This window comes from Mauremys mutica, chromosome 15, assembly GCF_020497125.1.
Source record: "Mauremys mutica isolate MM-2020 ecotype Southern chromosome 15, ASM2049712v1, whole genome shotgun sequence".
In the NCBI taxonomy this organism is placed as follows: Eukaryota; Metazoa; Chordata; order Testudines; family Geoemydidae; genus Mauremys; species Mauremys mutica.
Genome location: NC_059086.1, coordinates 20,249,425 through 20,273,865, shown reverse-complemented (window position 1 = coordinate 20,273,865; position 24,441 = coordinate 20,249,425). Strand labels below are relative to the sequence as shown.

The 24,441-nt window shown below is 56.7% G+C and overlaps 1 protein-coding gene across 1 annotated transcript; it reads left to right on the top strand.

The window, feature by feature from the left end:
• Positions 1 to 7,122: 7,122 nt before the first annotated feature.
• LOC123350134 (syntaxin-binding protein 2-like) lies at positions 7,123 to 23,859 on the top strand. The gene is made up of 14 exons (XM_044988534.1): positions 7,123 to 7,336; positions 8,062 to 8,146; positions 9,183 to 9,331; positions 10,058 to 10,142; positions 13,663 to 13,793; positions 13,940 to 14,047; positions 14,759 to 14,816; positions 15,350 to 15,415; positions 17,127 to 17,207; positions 17,532 to 17,667; positions 20,523 to 20,629; positions 22,310 to 22,395; positions 22,979 to 23,136; positions 23,697 to 23,859. The coding sequence occupies exons 1-14, from the start codon at positions 7,269 to 7,271 to the stop codon at positions 23,774 to 23,776; spliced, it is 1,398 nt and encodes a 465-aa protein (XP_044844469.1). The 5' UTR covers positions 7,123 to 7,268; the 3' UTR covers positions 23,777 to 23,859.
• The last annotated feature ends 582 nt before the right edge of the window (positions 23,860 to 24,441 follow it).

Sequence of the window (24,441 nt, the reverse complement as noted above, 5' to 3'; positions counted from 1 at the left end):
GGGTTTCCTGTTTAGTGAGTTAACTGCAGGTTTACCTTTGCCATCCTTTTTTATGTCATTGCAATTGCAGATAGTTGCTGTGCCAGTAGTTTATTAATTTGTTGTTGAAGTTTTACATATTGGCTTATTAATTATTTAGTTACCCAACGGTTCCCCAAATTCCATACACCCAACCCTGTGGTTCCTACTGCCCAGAGATTTCTTTTGCAGCGACAATTTAATGTGTATTCCCTTACCCACCAATTAAATTGTTGCTTTAACCCTCTTATGTATGTGCTGCAGTTGAGGTGTACTTGGTCCACCCACCATTCTGTGCGGTGTACCACACATCCATGTAATGGACTGAAAGGACACATTGACGAGCTCTGGTTGCACCTGCTTCCACATGTTCGCCCGTAAGGAAATATTTCCAGCCCAGGCTGCAGCCAGCTTAAATCAGAATCCTTTCAGCTTGGCATCCATATTACCCGTAGGGTTACATTCTGCAAAGTGGTTAAATTGTTATATTCCAGGGGAGACTTTATGCCCAGTCTGGTATGTACATAACTGCAAGCCTAAGGATTCTTCTTTATGGAGGTACCATTCTGATTACATATGGTAATACCACACCCCCCATTGTGGAACCCCATAACCCAAACACCCCAGGAGACCAAAGGGCTATATGTTTTTGGGGCCCTCCATGACAAACCACATGTCCAGATGACTGTGTTTCCCACTGTTATTTATGATGACATTTTAAGGAATACTATGCAATATTCTTTGATAAATTTGCTATTTTTTACTGAGTTAGGATTTCCACTTTATACACTACGTATTAACACTACTAAATTTTCATGGGGGATTAGTAGTAGTTTTTCACGGGTAAATCCTTCAAGTTCTTCTCTGCTTCATTACCACCTCTTTGGGGTGTAACAGCTCATGTGTTTCCTTCTTTTGCTACTTAACATTAAAGGATCTGGGCAGGGTTTACAGTAGTGACAACTGTGATTACCAACAATGATTGTTCCATTCGAGGCCAGGAATTTTTGGGTTTTTTTTGTAGGTTCACCTGTAATATGCATGTAACAATATATATACATATATATATATTAAAAAATCCCCATTTTGTGCCTTTTTATTTGTGTGCAATAAACCCATTTCCATCCTTCATTTTTTTGTTTTTAATAGCAGCAGGCTGGGCCCCAACAGGTTACAGACTAGGTAAGGAATCCTTTATTTAGGAACTGGGAATGGATGGTATTCTCCTGGAATGCGGTACATTACTTGATTCCCCCCGTTGGGTAGACCGTGCTTTTTAGGCAGGCTATACCATGGACTAATTTTTGCTGCTCTGTGCATTAATATTTTTTGTACACTATTTACCAAAATAATGGTAATAACAAGACAAAACACACAACACAATTTTTGTTGCGACAGGAGACCCATGGTTTTCGGGGTTGTTCTTTCACTGGCGCTAGCTTGCCCACAGTATTTGAAAAACAAACATTTCCCAGCCCCTTGGTGGGGACGGATTATTGCTTTAAAATACCCCCCCCCTTTTTCTTTTCTTTTCTTTTTTTTTTTTACAATTTTTTTCGCTGACTGCAGGAAAACAGAAGAATTACCTTTATACTTTTTTGTTATGTTTTACAGGCAGGCTAGGGTTTTACCCTGAAAGGGAATGGGTGAATTATTCCACTGTTCATTTATGAAATTCATGAGGTTGTGTACCTCAGTTTCCCCTTTTGTACAACCGACCAGGTTTATTTATTATTTGCAGCTCCTTTGTGCTGCCATTTATGGGCAGTTTTCTCCTTCCCCTATTAGCGAGGTGATTTGCATTTACACAGACGCTGTCTGGCTTGCTTTTGGATTCAAAGCTATTAGCAGCTCAGAGGCTCTGTCATAAAAGGGACACAATTAATTTTTACCAGAGTTATGATTACTTTTTACTTTTAACGTTTGCTTTTAAAACACACAGCCATTTGAAAAAGAAAACACTGCCTAGTGCGGCTCCTTTTGGAGTCCTAATAGGATTTTAATTACGTAGGATATTTTGTTTGCATTTTTTTTAACCTTTTTTATAATATATACTGCACATAGTCTTGGAAAATGCACACACCCCCTTCACAGTTTAACTTTACATTATATTAGCCACATTAACTTTTACACAAGATGTAACCACCTTCCCCCTGCCCACAGAGTTCTCACGCACCCCCCTAAAGCGACAGTTTGATTACCCAGAGCAACCGCAAGACTCAGTGTTTTTAACATTGCTCCCTTATACATTTTACTCTTGCCTTTTTTTCTTTTTTAAGAGGTGCACTATTTTTTTCCAGTTTTTAGTGCTATTTATTACAAAAAAAAAGATTTTTTTCCCCCATTCTTTTAGTTCTGGCTGTCCCAGACAGGAACATATTCTTTGGTTCTTATTTAAAAATCTATTATACTTTATAAAAAACATGGAAATACCCAAAGGGTTAAATGCTAAATACTAAAGCCACATTACACTATTTGCCTGTGTCTAGCACAAGGGTCTGTTAGTGTTGCAACTCTGACTGAGAGATTGAAATGGAATTTTAGTGGCACTGATTTTTTTTTTTATTTAAAAAATGAAACCAAACCAATTTATTTTAAACCTACAAACAGAATTTTATAAACCATGAGTGCTGGTTTAGGTCCTTAAAACATTATATAGTTATATAAAAAGATTTACACACCATTTTTTTTTGCTTAACACCCCTTGCACTGCTTTTATGATGTTTATATAATTGTATTTCGATTACATTTTTATTTTGTGCAATTAGAGCTAGTCAAGTTACGTTTCAATAGAAACTCTTTACATTTTTGAGTGATTTTGATTAACTTGTTTAATAGTTTAATAATATAGATCAGAGTATTTGGCTGTTTGCTGCCTGCAGCAATTTTTTACAGACCATTTCTGTGGGAAAAGGGCCCATTTTTTCATTAGAATAGATGTAAGCAGAGTCAGGATGAACATTACCCTGACATCTGGTGGTGAATTGTGGCAAGTTGTGGAAAAGAACTTCAGGGGCTGATCTTGTTTGCACAGGCACACCCACCCCGCCTAGCATGAGCCCACAGCAACCCAAATGGTCATTTTGGCTGCTGTGGGATCCTCAGTTTCTCTGTTATTGGGGCAGGAAGAATAAAGTGTTGTTACCCTGATTATGTGAATCAATGACTATGAAACTTTTATGACAGAGGGACTCAACATCAACTAAGTAGCACTCGCTAGACAAGGGACATGGGTTCCAAAACCCAATGAATTGAGAGAGGCTGGGTATTTGTACTTGATCTCATCCCTGTCCAGTACAAGGGCTGGTCAGGAATATGGACTTTTGCAGTCTTTGATGATTATCCCATTCCCATGCTGCTGGGAGAAGATGTAGCCAACCATGTGAGGCTAACAAAAAGGGTGGGGATGGTCACCCACTGCCAGGCTAAACTGGCCTCCACACCCAACTCTATTCTTGAGCCCCTACAAGGGCCCAGTCTGCATCCCGTGATATTACAGGTCTGGGAACCCAGCCAGAGGTGGTGGAACCAGACCCCAGACCAGAGTCTATGGCAGCGGTTGTAAATCCAGTTCCTGGCGTGGGACCCAGTTGGAACCAGCCCAAGAACTGGAACTGGCAGAGCAGTCGGCACCAGCGCCCGTGCTTGCAATCCCACCAGAGTCAGGGGAGCCAGCACCAAAGGGCGCCACAGAGCCTGCACCTGCAGCTAAACCGGCGCAAGCTCAACTGAAGACTGAAATACAACCTAGTGCACCAGCAGAGAGCGGTTCACAATCGATGGAGATACTCCATCACCTGCATCGCTTCCAGTGGGACCAAGCCCAAGTCCACAACCCAGTGAGGAGGAACTAACGTCTCCAGCATCAAGGGAGCATTTCCAGGAAGAGCAGGAAGTGGATGAGAGCCTCAAGGAAGCTTTGATGGTGGCATGGAGCGACCCACTGCCTCTCAGCTCTTCTAATAGGTCCAGGTTTGTTGTAAAAGGAGGTTTCAGAGTGGTAGCCATGTTAGTCTGTATCAGCAAAAAGAATGAGGAGTACTTGTGGCACCTTAGACCTGGTCTACACTAAGGGCGGGGGGGGGTTTGAACTAAGGTACGCAAGTTCAGCTACGCGAATAGCGTAGCTGAACTCAAACTACCTTAGTTCGAAGTACTCACCCGTCCAGACACCGCGGGATCGAAGTCCGCGGCTCCCCCATCGACTCCGCCACCGCCGTTCGCGGTGGTGGAATTTCGGAGTCGATGGGAGCGCGTTCAGAGTTCGATATATCGCGTCTAGATTAGACGCGATATATCGAACTCCGAGAAGTCAAACGCTAGCCACCGACCCGGACGGTAAGTATAGACGTACCCTTAGTGACTAACACATTTATTTGAGCATAAGCTTTCATGGGCTAAAACCCACTTCGTTGGCTGCATGCAGTGGAAAATACAGTAGGAAGATATATATACACAGAAAACATGAAAAAATGGGTGTTGCCATACCAACTGTAACAAGAGTAAGGTGAGCTATTATCAGCAGGAGAAAAAAAAACTTTTGTAGGGATAATCAGGATGGCCCATTTCCAACAGTTGACAAGGTGTGAATAACAGTAAGGGGAAAAAATTAGCATGGGAAAACAGTTTTTACTTTGTATAATGACCCATCCACTCCGAGGCTTTATTCAAGCCTAATTTAATGATGTCTAGTTTTCAAATTAATTCCAATTCTGCAGTTTCTCATTGGAGTCTGTTTTTTAATTTTTTTTGCTGGAGTATTGGGACTTTGAGATCTGTAACTGAGTGACCAGGGAGGTTGAAGTGTTCGCCAACTGTTTTTTGAATGTTATAATTCTTGGCGTCTGATTTGTGTCCATTTATTCTTTTGTGTAGAGACTGTCCGGTTTGGCCAATGTACATGGCACATGATGGCATATATCACATTGGTAGATGTGCAGGTGAACGAGCCTCTGATAGTGTGGCTGATGTGATTAGGTCCTATGATGGTGTCCTCTGAATAGATATGTGGACAAAGTTGGCAACAGGCTTGTTGCAAGGATAGGTTTCTGGATTAGTGGTTTTGTTGTGTGGTGTGTCAATTCTATAGGAGGACTCTCATACAAGGAGACCTTTTCTGGTGGACACAAGGAGGAAAAAGCTCTTGAGCTTAGCCCACGATCACCCTAGTGGCCATGCTGGACCAAAGACCGTTTGGGAAAGTAATTCCTTCTACCTATGTCCGGTCTTGTGAGGTATGAAAGAGGGTGGGAAAGCCCCAAGACCAGATCAAGGCCCCTCTCCAGCCACTCCCCATAATTGAGGTACCATTTCAGTGTGTAGCTGTGGATATTCTGGGTCCTTTCCCTAAGAAGACACCCAGAGGAAAGCTGTACATACTGACCTTCATGGATTTTGCCACCCGATGGCCAGATTGCTGCACTGGGCAGCACAGCATGGGGAGGAGGTGACCAGCCCTCTGTGGAGAAAGAAGTGGTTCGGGACTATTTAGAAAAACTGGACGAGCACAAGTCCATGGGGCCGGATGCGCTGCATCCGAGGGTGCTAAAGGAGTTGGCGGATGAGATTGCAGAGCCATTGGCCACTATCTTTGAAAACTCACGGTGATCGGGAGTGGTCCCAGATGACTGGAAAAAGGCTAATGTAGTGCCCATCTTTAAAAAAGGGAAGAAGGAGGATCCGGGGAACTACAGGCCAGTCAGCCTCACCTCAGTCCCTGGAAAAATCATGGAGCAGGTCCTCAAGGAATCAATTCTGAAGCACTTAGGGGAGAGGAAAGTGATCAGGAACAGTCAGTATGGATTCACCAAGGGCATGTCATGCCTGACTAACCTAATTGCCTTCTATGAGGAGATAACTGGCTCTGTGAATGAGGGGAAGTAGTAATCCATTATTCCTTGACTTTAGCAAAGCTTTTGATACGGTCTCCCACAGTATTCTTGCCAGCAAGTTAAAGTATGGGCTGGATGAATGGCCTATAAGGTGGATAGAAAGCTGGCTAGATCGTTGGGCTCAACAGGTAGTGGTCAATGCTCCATATATAGTTGGAAGCCGGTTTCAAGCGGAGTGCCCCAAGGGTTGGTCCTGGGGCCGATTTTGTTCAATATCTTCATTAATGATCTGGAGGATGGCATGGACTGCACTCTCAGCAAGTTTGCAGATGACACTAAACTGGGAGGAGTGGTAGATACGCTGAAGGGTAGGGATAGGATACAGAGGGACCTAGACAAATTAGAGGATTGGGCCAAAAGAAACCTGATGAGGTTCAACAAGGACAAGTGCAGAGTCCTGCACTTAGGACAGAAGAATCTCATTCACTGTTACAGACTAGGGACCAAGTGGCTAGGCAGCAGTTCTGAAGAAAAGGACCTAGGGGTTAAGTGGATGAGAAGCTGGATATGAGTCGACAGTGTGTCCTTGTTGCCAAGAAGGCTAACGGCATTTTGGGCTGTATAAGTAGGGGCATTGCCAGCAGATCTAGGGACATGATCATTCCCCTCTATTTGACATTGGTGAGGCCTCATCTGGAGTACTGTGTCCAGTTTTGGGCCCCAAACTACAAGAAGGATGTGGAAAAATTGGAAAGAGTCCAGTGGAGGGCAACAAAAATGATTAGGGGGCTGGAGAACATGACCTATGAGGAGAGGCTGAGGGAACTGGGATTGTTTAGTCTGCAGAAGAGAAGAATGAGGGGGAATTTGATAGCTGCTTTCAACTACCTGAAAGGGGGTTCCAAAGAGGATGGATCTAGACTGTTCTCAGTGGTACCAGATGACAAAACAAGGAGTAATGGTCTCAAGTTGCAGTGGGGGAGGTTTAGGTTGGATATTAGGAAAACCTTTTTCACTAGGAGGGTGGTGAAACACTGGAATGGGTTACCTAGGGAGGTGGTGAAATCTCCTTCCTTAGAGGTTTTTAAGGTCAGGCTTGACAAAGCCCTGGCTGGGATGATTTAGTTGGGCATTGGTCCTGCTTTGAGCAGGGGGTTGGACTAGATGACCTCCTGGGGTCCCTTCCAATCCTGACATTTTATGGTTCTATGAAACAGTAGCTCTAAGCAACACCAGGGCTAAAAGTGTGAGCCAGGGATTGGCAGACATTTTTGCCAGGGTAGGTTGGCCTTCCGACATCCTTACAGATTCGGGAACTAACTTCCCCTCGTCCCCTAGGTGTACTCCCTGGACAGGCCACAGACCTTCCACATCTGGTTCAGCCCCTACCGCGCCTTGGAAAAGAAGAAGGAGCAGGAGATGCTGGCAGAGCAGATTGCCACGTTGTGCGAAACCCTGGAGGAGTATCCAGCCATCCGCTACCGGAAGTGAGTGTGCCGGGGGAAGGGGTGTGACGAAGTGGGAATGTTCTTAATGTTTTCTCTGAATACTGCGTGGGTGCCTGTGATGCAGCAGGGAGAGGGGAGTATTGACCTGGGCAGGTTGCAGGGGAGTTTTGCTGGGACTGTCTGCATTGGGGATGGGAGACTTTCCTTGAGGCCAGATACCTGAGCATGTAACCTGAGAACAAGGAGGGGGGTTGGAGCCAGGTGACACCTTTTCCCAGGAAATGGACAAAGGCTGGAGGAGGAGTCGGGGGGAGGCTGGGTGAGACTGGCTGGAGGGAGTTTCAGTTTGGAGCTGGCTGGGAAAATGGAGGGGAGCCTAGCCGGATGGACCTGACTGAGGGGGTCCTGTTGTCTGTACTGAAAGACCTGTCTTGGACTGTGTTGCTGTCAACTAAACAAACCTGTTTTACTGGCTGGCTGAGAGTCATGGTGAGTCGCAGGAAGCCGGGGGTGCAGGGCCTTGTCTCCCCCACACTGTGACAAGGGGTACCCAACTATCTGCTTCAGGAAGTGAGTGTGCCCGGGGAAAGGGGTACCCAGCTATCCCCTATAGGAAGTGAGTGTGCCCGGGAGATACCCGGCCATCCGCTACAGGAAGTGAGTGTGCCCAGCGGGAGAAGGGTACCTGGTCATCTCCTACAGGAAGTGTGTGTGCCCCTGCGGGAGGAGAGGTTTCTGACCCATAGGGTTTGTCTTTGCTGCAGGGACCATGAAGAGAACTTCGACCTGGCTTGCGCAGTGCTGGCCAAACTCAAGGTGTTCAAGGAATACAAGCCCAGCATGGGAGAGGTGAGTGAGCTGTGCCGGCCGTGCCCAGCAGGGACTAGCCGGCTGCTCACACCCTGTGAGACGGGGAATCGCTGGCTTAGATGTCTGGGGGAGGAGGGCCCTGCCTCCCCGGCTTTACCAGCTCTTACTGATGGTTTATACCAGGCCTGCAAGACAGCCCGATACTCCACACGCCTGCCCTTTGCCCAACCGCCCCATCCCCTCCTTGTGTCGTCAGTGGATTTCCCCCCTCACGCCCCTGAGGGGAGGGCGGTGTTGTCAGCCTCATTGCATTGATGGGGAAACTGAGGCACAGAGCGACATGAGCCTGGTCTACACACACAAGCTTTGTTGGTCTGGGTTTGTCACGGAGACATGAGAGAAAAAATCCCCCCTGTAACTGATGCAGCTGTGGTGGCAGAGCCCCTGGGTAGATGCCAATATGCTGGCCAAGCAGTCCTTTCGCCACTGTAGCTTATTTCATCTGGGGTACCGGTGCCAGCTGTGCCAAGAGAAGCTCTGGCTGGTATAAGCTGAGTGTCCGTCAGGAGGCTTTGCTGGTTCACCCGTCCCGTTGCGCCAGCAAACCCTTCATGGCCGATACTGTTTTATTGGTGTCCAGGCATGTTTGCCCCAATGGCTCGTTCTGTTTGGCCAGTGAAATAAGCGACAGCGGCAGGCACGCATTGATGCCAGGTTTGCCCGTGGCTACACTGGGGCTTTCACCAGACTAGAAGTGTGGCCAACCCCCCTCCCCCAACATTGACTTCTCCAGGGCAGAGACACACCCCAAGGGCACCTGGGAGTCTGCAGCTCAATAAGGACCTGAAGCCAGGGAGTCTTCATCCCAGGCTGGTGCATGAATCTCTGGGCCGCTGTCCCTCTGCCACAACAGGAGTGGCTCTGGCAAAGGGATCTCCCTCACTAGGGGCTCGCTATGGCTCTGCCAGGCTGGTCTGGTCCAACAGCGCATCGTAGGGGTGTGGTGTGGGGCATAGCTGGCCTGGCTGCCAGCGGTTGGCACCAGGGTCTGATCTCTGCTCCCCTTGTCCCCTAGGTGTACTCCCTGGACAGGCCACAGACCTTCCACATCTGGTTCAGCCCCTACCGCGCCTTGGAAAAGAAGAAGGAGCAGGAGATGCTGGCAGAGCAGATTGCCACGTTGTGCGAAACCCTGGACGAGTCTCCAGCCATCCGCTACTGGAAGTGAGTGTGCCGGGGGAAGGGGTGTGATGAAGTGGGAATGTTCTTAATGTTTTCTCTGAATACTGCGTGGGTGCCTGTGATGCAGCAGGGAGAGGGGAGTATTGACCTGGGCAGGTTACAGGGGAGTTTTGCTGGGACTGTCTGCATTGGGGATGGGAGACTTTCCTTGAGGCCAGATACCTGAGCATGTAACCTGAGAACAAGGAGGGGGGTTGGAGCCAGGTGACACCTTTTCCCAGGAAATGGACAAAGGCTGGAGGAGGAGTCGGGGGGAGGCTGGGTGAGACTGGCTGGAGGGAGTTTCAGTTTGGAGCTGGCTGGGAAAATGGAGGGGAGCCTAGCCGGATGGACCTGACTGAGGGGGTCCTGTTGTCTGTACCTGAAAGACCTGACTTGGACTGTGTTGCTGTCAACTAAACAAACCTGTTTTACTGGCTGGCTGAGAGTCATGGTGAGTCGCAGGAAGCTGGGGGTGCAGGGCCTTGTCTCCCCCACACTGTGACAAGGGGTACCCAGCTATCTGCTTCAGGAAGTGAGTGTGCCCAGGGAAAGGGGTACCCAGCTATCCCCTATAGGAAGTGAGTGTGCCCGGGAGATACCCGGCCATCCGCTACAGGAAGTGAGTGTGCCCAGCGGGAGAAGGGTACCTGGTCATCTCCTACAGGAAGTGTGTGTGCCCCTGTGGGAGGAGAGGTTTCTGACCCATAGGGTTTGTCTTTGCTGCAGGGACCATGAAGAGAACTTCGACCTGGCTCGCGCTGTGCTGGCCAAACTCAAGGTGTTCAAGGAATACAAGCCCAGCATGGGAGAGGTGAGTGAGCTGTGCCGGCCGTGCCCTCGCCCTGGGACAGAGCCGCGGGGGGAGCACATGAGAAGTAGAAGGAAGGAGGAGCGATTTCGAACCTGCCTGGAGATCCTGGCCGGGGGAGGGGTGGGGTCTAGACCTGCTTGGAGATCCTGAGGGGTTGGCAGAACAATAGCATTCCCTGTGTGGGGACTAATGGCCCCAGCCCTTCTCTAACACTGGCCGTGGGCAGATCTCAAAGTGCTCTACAAAGGCCAGTGTCCTTATCCCCTCTGTACAGATGGGGAAACCGAGGCACCGCCTGGGGAAGTGTGTGCCCAGCACAATCTCTCTGTTTATAAACAGGGCAGTTCGATCACAGAACTAAGCTTTGCACACGGAGCCTCTTCCACACCTGGACACTCCTGTCTGTGTGTGCGCCTACACCCATCCCCACGGTATCGGAACCTCACTAATGAATTCAGCCTCCCAGGGCAGGCAGGGTGGCCTGTGTTACAGATGAGAAACTGAGGCATGCAGGGAGTCTGCCAGAGCAGGATTAGAACCCAGCTCTCCTGAGCCTTAGCCACAAGTCAGCCCTGGCCTGTGGGCTCCCCCCAACTTCTGCCATCCCCGTCCCACCCCCAGCAGAGGGGAGCCGCAAACCCACCCCGCCCTGGATTCTCGCACAAGAAACTCAGAGGTTCCTGTCCCCCTAGGAGAAGCAAAGTGATGTAAAATCCAAAGCCTGCCCAGATCTCTCCCTCCTGTTGCTTCTGCTCTTGCTTCCAGCCTTTGCCGAGCTGCTGGGAGACTGTGCACCTGTGGCCAACTGGGAATGTTTGTAATATCTTTTATGAAGCTGATGTGTGCCTCAGTTTCCCCTATATGTTGCATGGCTTCTCTGGCGGGACATGGGGGGGGAAGGACTCTCAGGGAAGGTAAGAATCATGGTGTGTGAGGGGGTGTCACCTCCCTGTCTTGGTGAAATGAAGAGAATCCAACCCAGATCAGCTTGGGAGCCAGAAAGACCGTGCCAGCTCCAAGGGCTCCTGGCTGGACACTCCCAGCAGGGAATCGGAGCAGGGCCCCCAGCTCGAGAACACAGAGTTGGGAAGGTTTGAGCTGGGGGATAAGTGAGGGAAGCTGGGAGCTCTCGCCTGAGAACTGACCAAGGTCAGACTGAGGCCTGGTCTACATGAGGCAATTGGGTCAGTGTAACTGCGTCGCTCGGGGGCATGAGAAAGGCGGCGTCACTGAAGCGGCGCAGCTGCAGCGGTTTACATGTAGACACAGTGGTGAGCTGGAGCCGGTTCGCGGGAACCAGTTGTTAAATTTAGAAGCCCTTTTAGAACCGGTTGTCCTGTGCGGGAAAACCAGTTCTAAAAGGGCTTCTAAATTTAACAACCGGTAAGTTTAAGTGACCCAAGAGCGTAGCTTGGGGGGAGCAGCCGCTCCCCCTCAGCACATTACCTAAAAGTGGCACCTTAGGCGCCGACCCCGTGGGTGCTCCAGCTCCCCACCCCAGCCCCAGCTCACCTGTGCTCCGCCCCGCTTCTCCCCCACCCCCACCGCTTCCCGCAAATCAGCTGTTCACGTGGGAAGCCTGGGAGGGCTGAGAAGCAAGCAACGGCTTCGCGCACACCTGGCTGCCCAAACCGTCTACACAGGGAAGGGGTTGACAGCATGCTTGTTAACCACCGGAGCTACTTGCTGCAGCAGAGCTGGCTCCAGCCTGCAGCCCCTGTCTGATCTGTGCTATTCTCAGGAGCTGGGAGGTGCTGGGGAGGTCAAAGTCCTGCTCCGTACACACCCTGCTGCTCTTACTCCTGTGAGTCCCCCTAGGGATATTCCTGAGGCTCTTGCCAAGCCTCCCTGTCACAGGTGTAAGCACTATCCCCATGTTACCCGGGGGAAACTGAGGCATGGAGCAGCGTGCCAGGAGTAGGTGGCAGAGGCAGGAATAGGAGCCAGGAGACCTGACTGCCCAGCCCCCTTCAATAGAATCCAGACAGCTCGCCCACCGCAGGGCCAGGAGTGCTGACTCAAACCCCTCTGCTCTAGGCAAGGTGGGGTGACCCAATGGTTAAGCCAGGCCCCATCTGCAGTCGGGTATCCCTCCAGCAGAGCCTAACTGGCAAAGGTGTGAGCAGAGTCCAGGGGTGGGGGGCATAGCAACCCACCCAGGCTGGGTAGGGCTGGAGAGCAATGATGGCTTCAGCTCTGGGGTCATGTCCCTGCTCTGCCCAGACTCCCTGTGTGACCTTGGGTGAGTCACCCAGCCTCTCTGGGCCTCCATCCCCCTCTGCAATGGGGTGACAGCGCTGCCCAGCCCCACGTGCATGGTTTGGGGGGAGGCAGGATGAAGCAATGATAGTGCTACAGTGGTGGGGGCCAGATATTCCTCCAAGAGAGGCGCTTCCCCGTCAGCCTCAACTAGGGTGACCAGAGAGCAAGTGTGAAAAATCAGGGCGGGGATGGGGGGTAATAGGAGCCTACATATGAAAAAGACCCCAAAATCAGGACTGTCCCTATAAAATCGGGACATCTGGTCACCCTAACCTCAACCCATTTACCCAGAGACTGTGGAGACCTGCCAGCGAGTGGGTGGTGACTGGTCCAAGGTTCTGCTTCTAAGTGTGGCTGAAAATTGGGCCATGTACTGAGGTGGGACAGTTGGGGAAGCGTCAGGGGCTGTACGTCTCGGCCCCCCCCAGACGGTCTGTGCTACCCAGCGAAGAGCAGACGCAGCCCCTTGCCGAGGTGCTCCTGGGTGGGCTTGGATTCCACTGGGGCTGCTGGAGCTGGTTTCAGAGCCGCCTGCCATGGGAGCGCAGGGCTGGTCTCCTATCGCCACCTGCTGTGCCAAGAGGGCAGTGCATGCTGATCAGGCAGGGAGCAGGGGCTGGGCCAGCCCGCCCATGATGTGGGTCTGAGCTGCTGACCATTTGAGTGGTCTCTGTCCAACTGGATGCTGGGGGCCACCCAGGCTGGGAGCGGGGAGCTAGAGGTTCACATGGGGTCCCAGCTCAGATGCAAGGTGGGGCATCGGGATAACGTCCCATTGTCCCCCTCTGGGACCTTGTATCAAAGAGTCTCTGGGCCTGGTGTTGGTTAACGATAGACCAGCCAGGGCCTTCTGGTGTAGTTCCCCCGGCCCCCACGCAGCATATGGGGCAGGGGGCAGTCGGGGGGCTGCCTTGCAAGGGGCATGGTCCCGTTGGTGGAGAAGCACAAGCTGAGAGCGTGCTTGGGGGAGGGGGACATTGCTATTAGCACGAGGGGCAGGTGGCCTGTCCCTGCAGGGGGCGTTGCAGCACAGCTGAGTGGGGAGCTCTCCCTGCCGGTCAGGGCAGGACCCCAGGGCACGTCCCAGCTAGCTTGGGAGGTGTCTCTTGGCTTCCTGCTGGGGTTGGGGGCTGGGCCGCAGAGAGGGCAGGTGGTGAAGTTTCAGGCCACCAGGGACCGTTGGATTGTGCCGTGTGAGCCAGGCCAGGACCCCTCCGCTGGAGCAGGGGGTGACGGGTCTCTCTCTCCTTTGCCCCAGGGCCCCGACAAAGCCCGCTCTCAGCTGCTGATTGTGGACCGGAGCTTCGACCTGGTGTCCCCACTGCTGCACGAGCTCACCTACCAGGCCATGGCCTACGACCTGCTCAGCATTGAGAACGACACCTACAAGTAGGGCCTGGCTGCCAGCAGGGGGCGCCCCGCACTCCTCCTCAGGCGGGCTGGGGGGGATGTGACCCAGGCACCTGCACTGCTCTGCAGCCCCCAGGCTTGGGGGAGGGGTGCCGCAGTCTGACCCCATCTCCCCTCCCCCGCAGGTACGAGACGACAGGGACCAGCGTCTCGCAGGAGAAGGAGGCGCTGCTGGACGAAAACGACGAACTCTGGGTGCAGCTACGCCACATGCACATCGCTGACGTCTCCAAGTGAGCGCGCTCAGCCCTGCCCCTGACACGCCCCTCAGTGCCCCACCCATCCCTTGGACACTCCCCACCGTGCCCCACCCAGGGCCAGACACACCCCTCCCCACCCTGGGGCCCCCTCGGACACACCCCTCCCCTTCCCTTCCCACCCTGCTCCCCCTTGGATACACTCCTCTCCCACCCAGTGCAGGGACACCCCCCGCAACACACCCCTCTCCTGCTCACTGCCAGGACTCCCCTCCCCCTCCCACCCAGTGCTGGGGCTGGTCCCTCAGACATGCTCCTTTTTGAGTGCTGAGACCTCCTGGACCCAGCCCCTCTCCCCAAAGGACCCCTGAGTGCTCCCTTCCAGAGCCACTGTCTGCAGCTCCTCTCGGGGATCCCCTTGGACACTGTCTTCCCCCGATCCCAGGATCTCCCCATGCGCCTCACAGTCCCCTTGAGGGAGTCCCTCACCAACCTCCTGCTGGGCCTGCCGCTGCCCCCAGACCACCCAGCAAGGCGCCAGGAGCCCCCAGAGGTGCACTGAACTCTCTGCCTTGGGGTAACTTGGGAAGAGCCCCCCCCTAACTCCCCCGGCCCCATCTGAGGCTCTCGAGGCAAAAAACCCTGGTGCTGTGGGGCGGGGGGCTCTATCACCTGTAGTATAGGACAGGGCGCCCCCTACCTTCAAGGCAGTGCCTGGCTTCAGTCTGACCCCTCTCCCTGCTGCAGGAAGGTGACGGAGCTGCTGCACACCTTCTCTGAGAGCAAGAGGCTGACCACGGACAAGGTGCGGCGGGGGCTGTGGGGGGAGCGATTGGGAAGTCCAGGATGGGGGGACCCATCCCACTGCCATTGATGGGGAGGGGAGGCTGCTCTGCTGCCCCAGGAGGCCTTGGCGGAGGTGGGGCTGTCCCATTGCTCCCAGGGTTTGCCTGTAAAGGGCTAAGAAGTGTATGTGGAGCCCCCAGCCAGAGCTCTGGAACTCCCCACGGTGTGGGAGGACAGAGGCCCATGGGGCGGGGTCAGACAGCAGGATCGGGGCCGTGCAGGAAGAGCTGCAGAGAGCCAACGCTGGCATCTCCCCGGCCTGCTGCCGCTTTACACCTCAGGGGCGCTCGGGTTGCGGGGCTCCTGTCTTATTCCAGCTCGCCTGGGAAGAGCAGGTCTAACCCAAGCCGCAGCTCCGTGTGGCCTGAGTGACCCGCCCTGGCCCTGGCATGCGTGGCTGGGCTGCTGTGGCTGGCCTCAGGCGAGGCCTCTGCCCCGCAGGGGGCTCCGTGCACTGGGAGGGGCCGGGATCTCACCACTGCCTCCCTCCAGGCCACCATCAAGGACCTGTCCCAGATGGTGAAGAAGTTGCCTCAGTACCAGAAAGAGCTGAACAAGGTAACGGGGCTGGGGCTGTTAGTGGGCGGGGGGCAGGGCATTCAGCGGGGCTGTTGGGGGGCAGGGTGCTCTGTGGGGCTGGTGAGGCACAGTAGGGACTCTCTGGGGGGCAGGGCACTCTGGGGCACTCCGCTTTACTGCCTGATGAGAGCTGCTGACCTGTCCCGTCGGGCAGAGCCATTTCCCCCCCAGGTGCTGTGTGGCACCATGGGCAGCAGCAATGCCCCAGCAATGGCAGCGCTGGGGTAACGCCCACGCCTTGCTGCTGCAGCTCTCAGGAGATGGCCTTGGTGGGCTTCCAAACCAGCCCGTTGGAGCCACTCCTGGTGCCACTGGGCCATGTGCCAATGGAAAGCTCCTGGCCACTGGCACAGGTACCCTGACACCTGCTGGTCTCCAAGCCCCCAGCCTCGTGGTGGCTAACAGAGAAACCATGGGCTGCTTTAGAATCATAGAATCATAGAATCATAGAATCTCAGGGTTGGAAGGGACCTGAGGAGGTCATCTAGTCCAACCCCCTGCTCAAAGCAGGACCAAACCCAACTAAATCATCCCAGCCAGGGCTTTGTCAAGCCTGACCTTAAAAACCTCTAAGGAAGGAGATTCCACTACCTCCCTAGGTAACCCATTCCAGTGCTTCACCACCCTACTAGTGAAAAAGTTTTTCCTAATATCCAACCTAAACCTCCCCCTCTGCAACTTGAGACCATTACTCCTTGTTCTGTCATCTTCTACCACTGCGAACAGTCTAGATCCATCCTCTTTGGAACCCCCTTTCAGGTAGTTGAAAGCAGCTATCAAATCCCCCCTCATTCTTCTCTTCTGCAGACTAAACAATCCCAGTTCCCTCAGCCTCTCCTCATAAGTCATGTGCTCCAGCCCCCTAATCATTTTTGTTGCCCTCCGCTGGACTCTCTCCAATTTATCCACATCCTTCTTGTAGTGTGGGGCCCAAAACTGGACACAGTACTCCAAATGAGGCCTCACCAGTGCTGAGTAGAGGGGGATGATCACATCCCTTGATCTGCTGGAAATGCCCCTACTTATACAACCCAAAATGCCATTAGCCTTCTTGGCAACAAGGGCACACTGTTGACTCATATTCAGCTTTTCGTCCACCGTAACCCCTAGGTCCTTTTCTGCAGAACTGCTGCCCAGCCATTCGGTCCCTAGTCTGTAGCAGTGCATGGGATTCTTCCGTCCTAAGTGCAGGACTCTGCACTTGTCCTTGTTGAACCTCATCCTATTTCTTTTGGCCCAATCCTCTAATTTGTCTAGGTCCCTCTGTATCCTATCCCTACCCTCCAGCGTATCAACCACTCCTCCCAGTTTAGTGTCATCTGCAAACTTGCTAAGGGTGCAGTCCACACCATCCTCCAGATCGTTAATGAAGATATTGAACAAAACCGGCCCCAGCACCGACCCTTGGGGCACTCCGCTTGATACCGGCTGCCATCTAGACATGGAACCATTGATCACTACCTTTGGAAGGTGCTTCCTCCTCCTGATCCTCCCCTCCAGCTGCCCCGCTCCACCCCAGAGGTGGCAGCACATCAGTGCTGGGCAAAACAATCCCTATATACTGGCCTTATACAGCCGGTTGGGGCTGCCCCTCTGGCCGAGGGGCCCTCCTTGGGGGTTGGGGGGTGCAGGTGCTCTGGACCAGCCGGTGATGCGGTAAACTCCCCCATGCCCTGGTCTCTCCCCGCAGTACGCCACACACTTGAACCTGGCTGAGCACTGCATGCAGCACTTCATAGGATCGGTGGAGAAGCTGTGCGGCGTGGAGCAGGTGGGTGTGTGGGCAGAGCCTGGCTGGGGGGCAGAGTCTGGCTCATGACTCAGCCCGGAGAGAGGGGTCTCAGACCCACAGGCTCGCTGGAGCCAGGGCCAGCCCCACCATGCAGCACCAGGGGTGCAGAAGGGGGACATGGTGCTCGGGTTACTCCCTGGGGGCCTGTTGCTCACCCCAGGGGGAGCTGACCCCAGGGAGGAGGGGGCCCTGGCACAGGGGGTAGGCGAGCTGTGGTCTGTGGGGCTGTCGCGTCTCCCATCCTGCTGCAAGGCGAGAGGAAGCGGAGTGGCCTGACCTGGGCCTTGTGTGTTCGCCCCGCAGGACCTGGCCATGGGGATGGACGTGGATGGGAAGAAGATCAAAGACCCCATGAAGATCATCGTGCCCGTCCTGCTGGACCCCAGCGTGCAGGCCTACGACAAGCTCCGCATCATCCTGCTCTACATCTTGAACAACGGTAACGCCACAGGCCTGCAGGGGGCAGCACTGGGGGGCCTGCTGCTGCAGGGGGCACCCCTGGAGGCAGTGCCCAGGTCGGTGGGGCTGGGGGGGAATAGCACTACTTAGACTGGCACCCCCCCAGCCATGCTGGGTGCCTCCTGGCCAGCTGCTTCCCGGGGCTTGTGTCCAGCCTGGCTCTACGGCCCTGTCTCCCCTCTGCCCACCTCTCGGTGCCTGCGAGCGGCCTTTGCTCCCTGCTGCTGCCTTCCCAGCAGTGTCCACCCTCCACACTCCCCCCAGCCCGTTCTCTGCAGGGAGGGGAAATGGAGACACACACCCGGAGCAGCCCCCCGGCTCGTTCTCTGCAGGGAGGGGAAATGGAGACACACACCCGGAGCAGCCCCCCGGCTCGTTCTCTGCAGGGAGGGGAAATGGAGACACACACACGGAGCGGTCCCCAGGCCCATTCTCTGCAGGGAGGGGAAATGGAGACACACACCCGGAGCGGCCCCCAGGCCCATTCTCTGCAGGGAGGGAGGGAGGGGACGCACGCCCTGAGCAGTCCCCGCCCGTACTCTGCAGGGAGGGGGATGGAGACACACACCCGGAGCGGCCCCCAGGCCCATTCTCTGCAGGGAGGGAGGGAGGGAGGGGACGCACGCCCTGAGCAGTCCCCGCCCGTACTCTGCAGGGAGGGGGATGGAGACACACACCCGGAGCGGCCCCCAGGCCCATTCTCTGCAGGGAGGGAGGGAGGGAGGGGACGCACGCCCTGAGCAGTCCCCGCCCGTACTCTGCAGGGAGGGGGATGGAGACACACACCCGGAGCAGCCCCCTGGCCCGTTCTCTGCAGGGAGGGGGATGGAGACACACACCCGGAGCGGCCCCCCGGCCCGTTCTCTGCAGGGAGGGGAAATGGAGACACACACCCGGAGCGGCCCCCCGGCCCGTTCTCTGCAGGGAGGGGGATGGAGACACACACCCGGAGCGGCCCCCCGGCCCGTTCTCTGCAGGGAGGGGAAATGGAGACACACACCCGGCGCGGCCCCCCGGCTCGTTCTCTGCAGGGAGGGGAAATGGAGACACACACCCGGAGCAGCCCCCCGGCTCGTTCTCTGCAGGGAGGGGAAATGGAGACACACACACGGAGCGGTCCCCAGGCCCATTCTCTGCAGGGAGGGGAAATGGAGACACACACCCGGAGCGGCCCCCAGGCCCATTCTCTGCAGGGAGGGAGGGAGGGGACGCACGCCCTGAGCAGTCCCCGCCCGTACTCTGCAGGGAGGGGGATGGAGACACACACCCGGAGCGGCCCCCAGGCCCATTCTCTGCAGGGAGGGAGGGAGGGAGGGGACGCACGCCCTGAGCAGTCCCCGCCCGTACTCTGCAGGGAGGGGGATGGAGACACACACCCGGAGCGGCCCCCAGGCCCATTCTCTGCAGGGAGGGAGGGAGGGAGGGGACGCACGCCCTGAGCAGTCCCCGCCCGTACTCTGCAGGGAGGGGGATGGAGACACACACCCGGAGCAGCCCCCTGGCCCGTTCTCTGCAGGGAGGGGGATGGAGACACACACCCGGAGCGGCCCCCCGGCCCGTTCTCTGCAGGGAGGGGAAATGGAGACACACACCCGGAGCGGCCCCCCGGCCCGTTCTCTGCAGGGAGGGGGATGGAGACACACACCCGGAGCGGCCCCCCGGCCCGTTCTCTGCAGGGAGGGGAAATGGAGACACACACCCGGCGCGGCCCCCCGGCCCGTTCTCTGCAGGGAGGGGGATGGAGACACACACTCAGAGCAGCCCCCTGGCCCGTTCTCTACAGGGAGGGGGATGGGGAGACACACCCGGAGCGGCCCCCCCGGCCCGTTCTCTGCAGGGAGGGGGATGGAGACACACCCCCGGAGCGGCCCCCCGGCCCGTTCTCTACAGGGAGGGGGATGGGGAGACACACCAGGAGCAGCCCCCCGGCCCGTTCTCTGCAGGGAAGGGGAACATCCCTCCCTTCCTGCAGGCTGTTCAGACACCATGTTCTGCCTCTGAGCCCCCTGCGACCAGTTCCCTGCCCACCCCTTGTGTCCTCCCTGGACCAGCTCCCTGCTTCTTGCTGCATCCAGCCCCTTCCCCCAGCTCACCAGGGCCTGGGGAATCTCCCTGACCCTGACATTGGCACAGTCCCTCTTCCCCCATCGGTTCCTGCCCCATGCTGGCTCGGTGGGGCAGGGCCCTGCTCCGGGACCCTTCCTGTAACCCTGCTCAGGCACGGCCCCTGCGCCCATTGCCCAGGCCAGGTGCCCTCATGTGGCTCCTCTGGCTGCCCAGTTTCCTGGCCAGGGGGTGCTGTGGAGTTGCCAGGCCTCCCCCTCTGCACTAAGCTGCAGTAAATGGTTTGGGGGGGTTGCCCTCCCTCCAGCTCAAGGCCTCACAGCCTTAAAGAGCCAGACCTCGGCTCTGACACTGCACCTGACTGGCTGCAGAAGGGGGAGCCCAGATTGGGGGAGGGGGGCTCCCACTGCACTGCCAGGGGGAGCTAGAGAGACCCCTGCCCCCAGCGCTGAGAGAACCTGTGGAGGCAGGAGCAGCAAGAACCTGAATTCAATCATTAACTGTCTGGGATCCAGTGGGTTAGAGCGGATGGTGCTGGGAGCCAGGACTCCTGGGTTCTACCCCCAGCTCTGAGAGGGGAGTGGGGTCTAGTGGTTAGAAGGGGGCTGGGAGCCAGGACTCCTGGGTTTATCCCCAGCTCTGAGAGGGGTGGGAAGAGCAGGATCTCAGGATTTGATCGGGGAACTAGGACTCCTGGGCCACGGACTGAATGTGCCTGGGCTGTGGGTGCGTCCCAGGGGTGCTAGCGCTGACCTGTCTCTCCCCATGCAGGTGTGAGCGCGGAGGCCATCAGCAGGCTGATCCAGCAAGCCAGCAACCAGCAGCAGGGTGACATCATCTACAACATGGAGCGCCTGGGCACCTCCTTCATGCCTGGGGTAAGGGACTGGGGCCAGGGGCCGGTAGCTGTACCCATGCCAGGGGGCAGATCTGGGAAGCCCAGGCCATCCTGGGGGTGCGCCCCTATGGCAGTGGCCTACTCCCAGCAGAGGTGCGATCAGAAAAGTTTGGAGACCATTGGGCTAGTGGATCGTGGGCTGATGCAAATCCACATTTTTGTATCTGTGCAAGGCTCTAGCCATGTGAGGGGCTCATCAGAGAGCCCTCTCCTGCTGCCATCCTTAGGGACTTATATCATAGACTCGAGTGTTGGGGAGTTGTCTTACCCGGTGCTGCGATGCTGCCACCTCTGGGAGGGGGGGGGCATGGGCGGTTTATACAGGGGTCCCTCACCAGGCCTGAATTCTTCCTGAGGAGTGGCAGGCAGCTGTTAACAGCCGCACAGCAACACTGCCTGGGAGTCTAGGGCAGGAGGTGATCAGTGTGTAGGGCTGGAAGTGCAGGGGATCCAGGCAGCACACTGTCATGACTGGTACTGGAATCTGAATGGCCGGCAGGGTCCTTGGCCTAACCTCCAGCGAGGAGCAGCTGTTTGACATTCATCTGAAGGACAAACTCCTGCAGCACAGTACTGGTCACTGACTGACCGGGGAGCGTGCCCCCTGCAGAGCCTCCCCACTCCCTGCAGTACAGAGCCCCCTAGCGCCGCACTGGGGCCAACACTGACTGACTGGGAAGAGCGCCCCCTGCTGAGCCCTCCCCCTCCCCGCTCCCTGCAGAACAGAGCCCCTTAGCGCCGCACTGGGGTCACAGAGCACCCTCTGCTGACTCACTAGCACCCCCCAGCACCCAGTGGCTTTTCCTTAGAGGTCTCCTGTCCAAGCACTGCCTGGGCCCAAACCTGCTTAGCTTGTGAGAGGTGACATGGTCGCTCCTTCCCCCCAACGCTTGCTGGGGCCTGAGCCCCTCGTCGCCCTGCCCTGTGGGGCACTCCTCAAGGGGGTGAGGGGAGCAAATTTAGTTGCCTTCAGCCTACTGGCTTGGGGATCCTCCAGGCCAAGGATTAACCCCCTAGCCCGAGCTCCTGTCCCTGGTAGATCACAGGCGGGAGGCTCCCAGGCCCCTGCTCCAGCGCTGTGATGGTTCCTCCTGTGGGATTTTGGAGCAGGCAGTTGCGGTAGCCTCAATCCCATGGCTAATCCAATCAGGGGCGCTGCCCCCCCCCCGCGCCAGCCGCAGCTCGTCAGGCCTTAAGCTTCCCTGTACAAGTCAACGCAGCGGATTCACAGCCTGGGCCCCCGCGTGGCTGGGACACACCTCATGGGGCAAGAGGCAGGGCCTGGATCTGCCTGCAGCATGGAAAGGGCACTGAGGGCAGCCTCCCCCCCCAAGTGAGGGGCCCTGGATCCAGCTGCAGGAGGTCTCTGCCCTCCCCATAATGATGGAGGGGTGGGGAGTTCACAGCAGGGCACTGAGCGGCTGAGGGGGATGTGGGGCGATGGGGGGCATCACTGGAGGAGTCCGTGTGCTCTTTGCTGGCTCCCCATGCGCCACCCCAGAAAGGGGGCCCCAGGCTGCTCCTCCCAGGGGTTGTCAATAATTCAGTGAGGAGCTGTCCCAGCCCTTCCCCCCAGTGGGGCCTGGCTTGGCCACCAGGTCCAAGGTTCCTGCTGCTTGGCCCCTGCTGACCTGTCCTCCCCCCTGCCCTCCCCCCCCAGGACATCATTGAGGACAGACTGGACAGGGAGCTGTGGCCCTTCCTCTCAGACCCGGTCCCTTCCACCAGCTCCCAGGCTGCTGTCAGGTAAGGCTGAGCCTGGCTGGGCTGTGCGGGGCAGAGCCCTGACATCCTCCCCCCTCCCACCCCAGGGTGTAGGAGCCTCTGTGCCTGGGAGTGTGTGGCCAGGACCCGGCCCTCTACAGGGGAGGGGGTGCCCAAGAGCCTGGAGCCCTGGACCCCTCTCAGCATGTCTCCCGGCCCCCAGCAGTCCCTCAGCACACCAGGGCCCAGGATGGAGGGATGGGACTGGCCGGGCTGTAGACAGTACCCCCAGCCCAGGGCAGGTGCCGCCCTCCCCTACTCCCTCTTGCCGGCTTTGGGTCTCCTGTCCCACGGCCTTGGGCAGGGCCTGCCCCCCAGCCTCCTCGGGGTCCTGCCCTTCCATCTGGCATCCCTCAGCGAGCCCCTGGTCTCCACACTGTCCCCCTCTCCCCCCAGCACCTGCTTCGGGCAGTGCCCACCCCTCCGCCTGGTATTCCCTCAGCGAGCCCCTGGTCTCCACACTGCCCCTCTCTCCCCCCAGCACCTGCTTCTGGCTGTGCCCACCCCTCCGCCTGGCATCCCTCAGCGAGCCCCTGGTCTCCACACTGCCCCTCTGTCCCCCCAGCACCCGCTTCTGGCATTGGCACAAGAACAGGCCAGCGGCTGAGAACCTGACGGGCCAGCGCCTCATCATCTACGTGCTGGGTGGGGTGTCCATGTCTGAGATGCGCTGCGCCTACGAAGTGACCCAGGCCAGCGAGGGCAAGTGGGAGGTGGTGATCGGTGAGTGGGGCGAGTCCTGGGGGGAGGGTGGCTGGAATGCCCAGGTCAGGGACAGTCGGGACCCTCTGGGAGGTGGACACCCTAGAACCACCTGCCCAGCACCCACAGGGCGCCCATGCCACCCTCTGTCCTCCTGCAGCCGGGGGGCCTGGGAACAGATGTGCTGGCCCCACCTGCCCGCATGGGGGCCCCACATGGCCTGTATCTAGCCACCTGATCTCCTGGCCTCTGGCTCCCCAGGGCTCTCCTTGCCCAGGGACCATGTGTGGGGGCCCAGTCAGACACCCCCAGGAACACCCATGGGGATATGGCTCACCCCCTGCACACACCCCTCTAAGACCCAAGGGTGAGGAACACTGTCAGCGGGTGGATTCTTGCCTGGCCATGCAGGGTACAGCGGCACGAGGGGTGCGGTGCCAGGCCGCGGTGGGTAGGAGGGGCTGTCTCATCCCCCCATGCACTAGAGCAGGGTCCAACTGCAAGGATGGGGAAGATGGTGATGCCAGCCTCATGCCTCCCCCACTGTGCCCACTGCTGCCAACCAACTGTCTCCCCCGCAGGTTCCAGTCACATCCTGACCCCCAGGCGCTTCCTGGATGACGTCCAAACCCTCGACCAGCTGGCCCCCGAGGAGGCCTAGAAGCAGCCCCCTCCTCCCAGAGACTCTGCCCCCCACAGCTCGCTGCCCCCAGCTCCACCTGCTTTTCTCAACAAGGCACCTTCCCCCCTACTCCTGGCTGTGGTGTCGGTTCTTGGGGGTGGGATGGGAGAGGGGCTGGGGGGGACCCCCAGGCTGCTTGGCTGTTAGGGCAGGGGGCAGGCCAGCCCATTTGGATAATTGCTGTGCGGCTGCCAGGTGGGTGGGCGGCGGATTGGGGACACACAATTAAAATGCTGCAGCAGAGACATCTGCCCAACTGGCTGGTTTATGGGGGTGGGGAATGGGACACAGCCCCAATCTGGCCAGGGCAGGGCCACCAGTCTAGATGGAAGTGGGGTGGGAGGTGGGCAGAGCCTGCCCACAGGATGAGGAGGGGAAGGGGGACACCAGTCCGACTTGGAGATCTTGAGGAAGGTGCAGTCACGGTTGGCCTTGATGGTGAAGATGAGGGGCTCCCCGGTCGGCACAGCCAGCTGGCCCACCATCCTGCCGGGTGCGTCAGGACGTGGCACACGTCCTCCGCCTTGTCAGTCATGCGCTGGTAGACGTGCAGGCAGCCCCACAGCATGAAGTAAAGGCTGACGTCCTGTTGGGGGGTGGGGTGGAGGATAGAGAGGAACGTCAGCCCCAGCACCAGGGTGAGG

Excerpts from the sequence above, each read along its gene's own strand:
- LOC123350134 (XM_044988534.1), top strand. The coding sequence starts at position 7,269 with ATGCTGGCAGAGCAGATTGCCACGTTGTGCGAAACCCTGGAGGAGTAT. Across the intron at positions 7,337-8,061 it reads CCAGCCATCCGCTACCGGAA|GGACCATGAAGAGAACTTCG; the intron begins GTGAGTGTGCCG and ends TCTTTGCTGCAG. Across the intron at positions 17,668-20,522 it reads GCTCTACATCTTGAACAACG|GTGTGAGCGCGGAGGCCATC; the intron begins GTAACGCCACAG and ends CTCCCCATGCAG.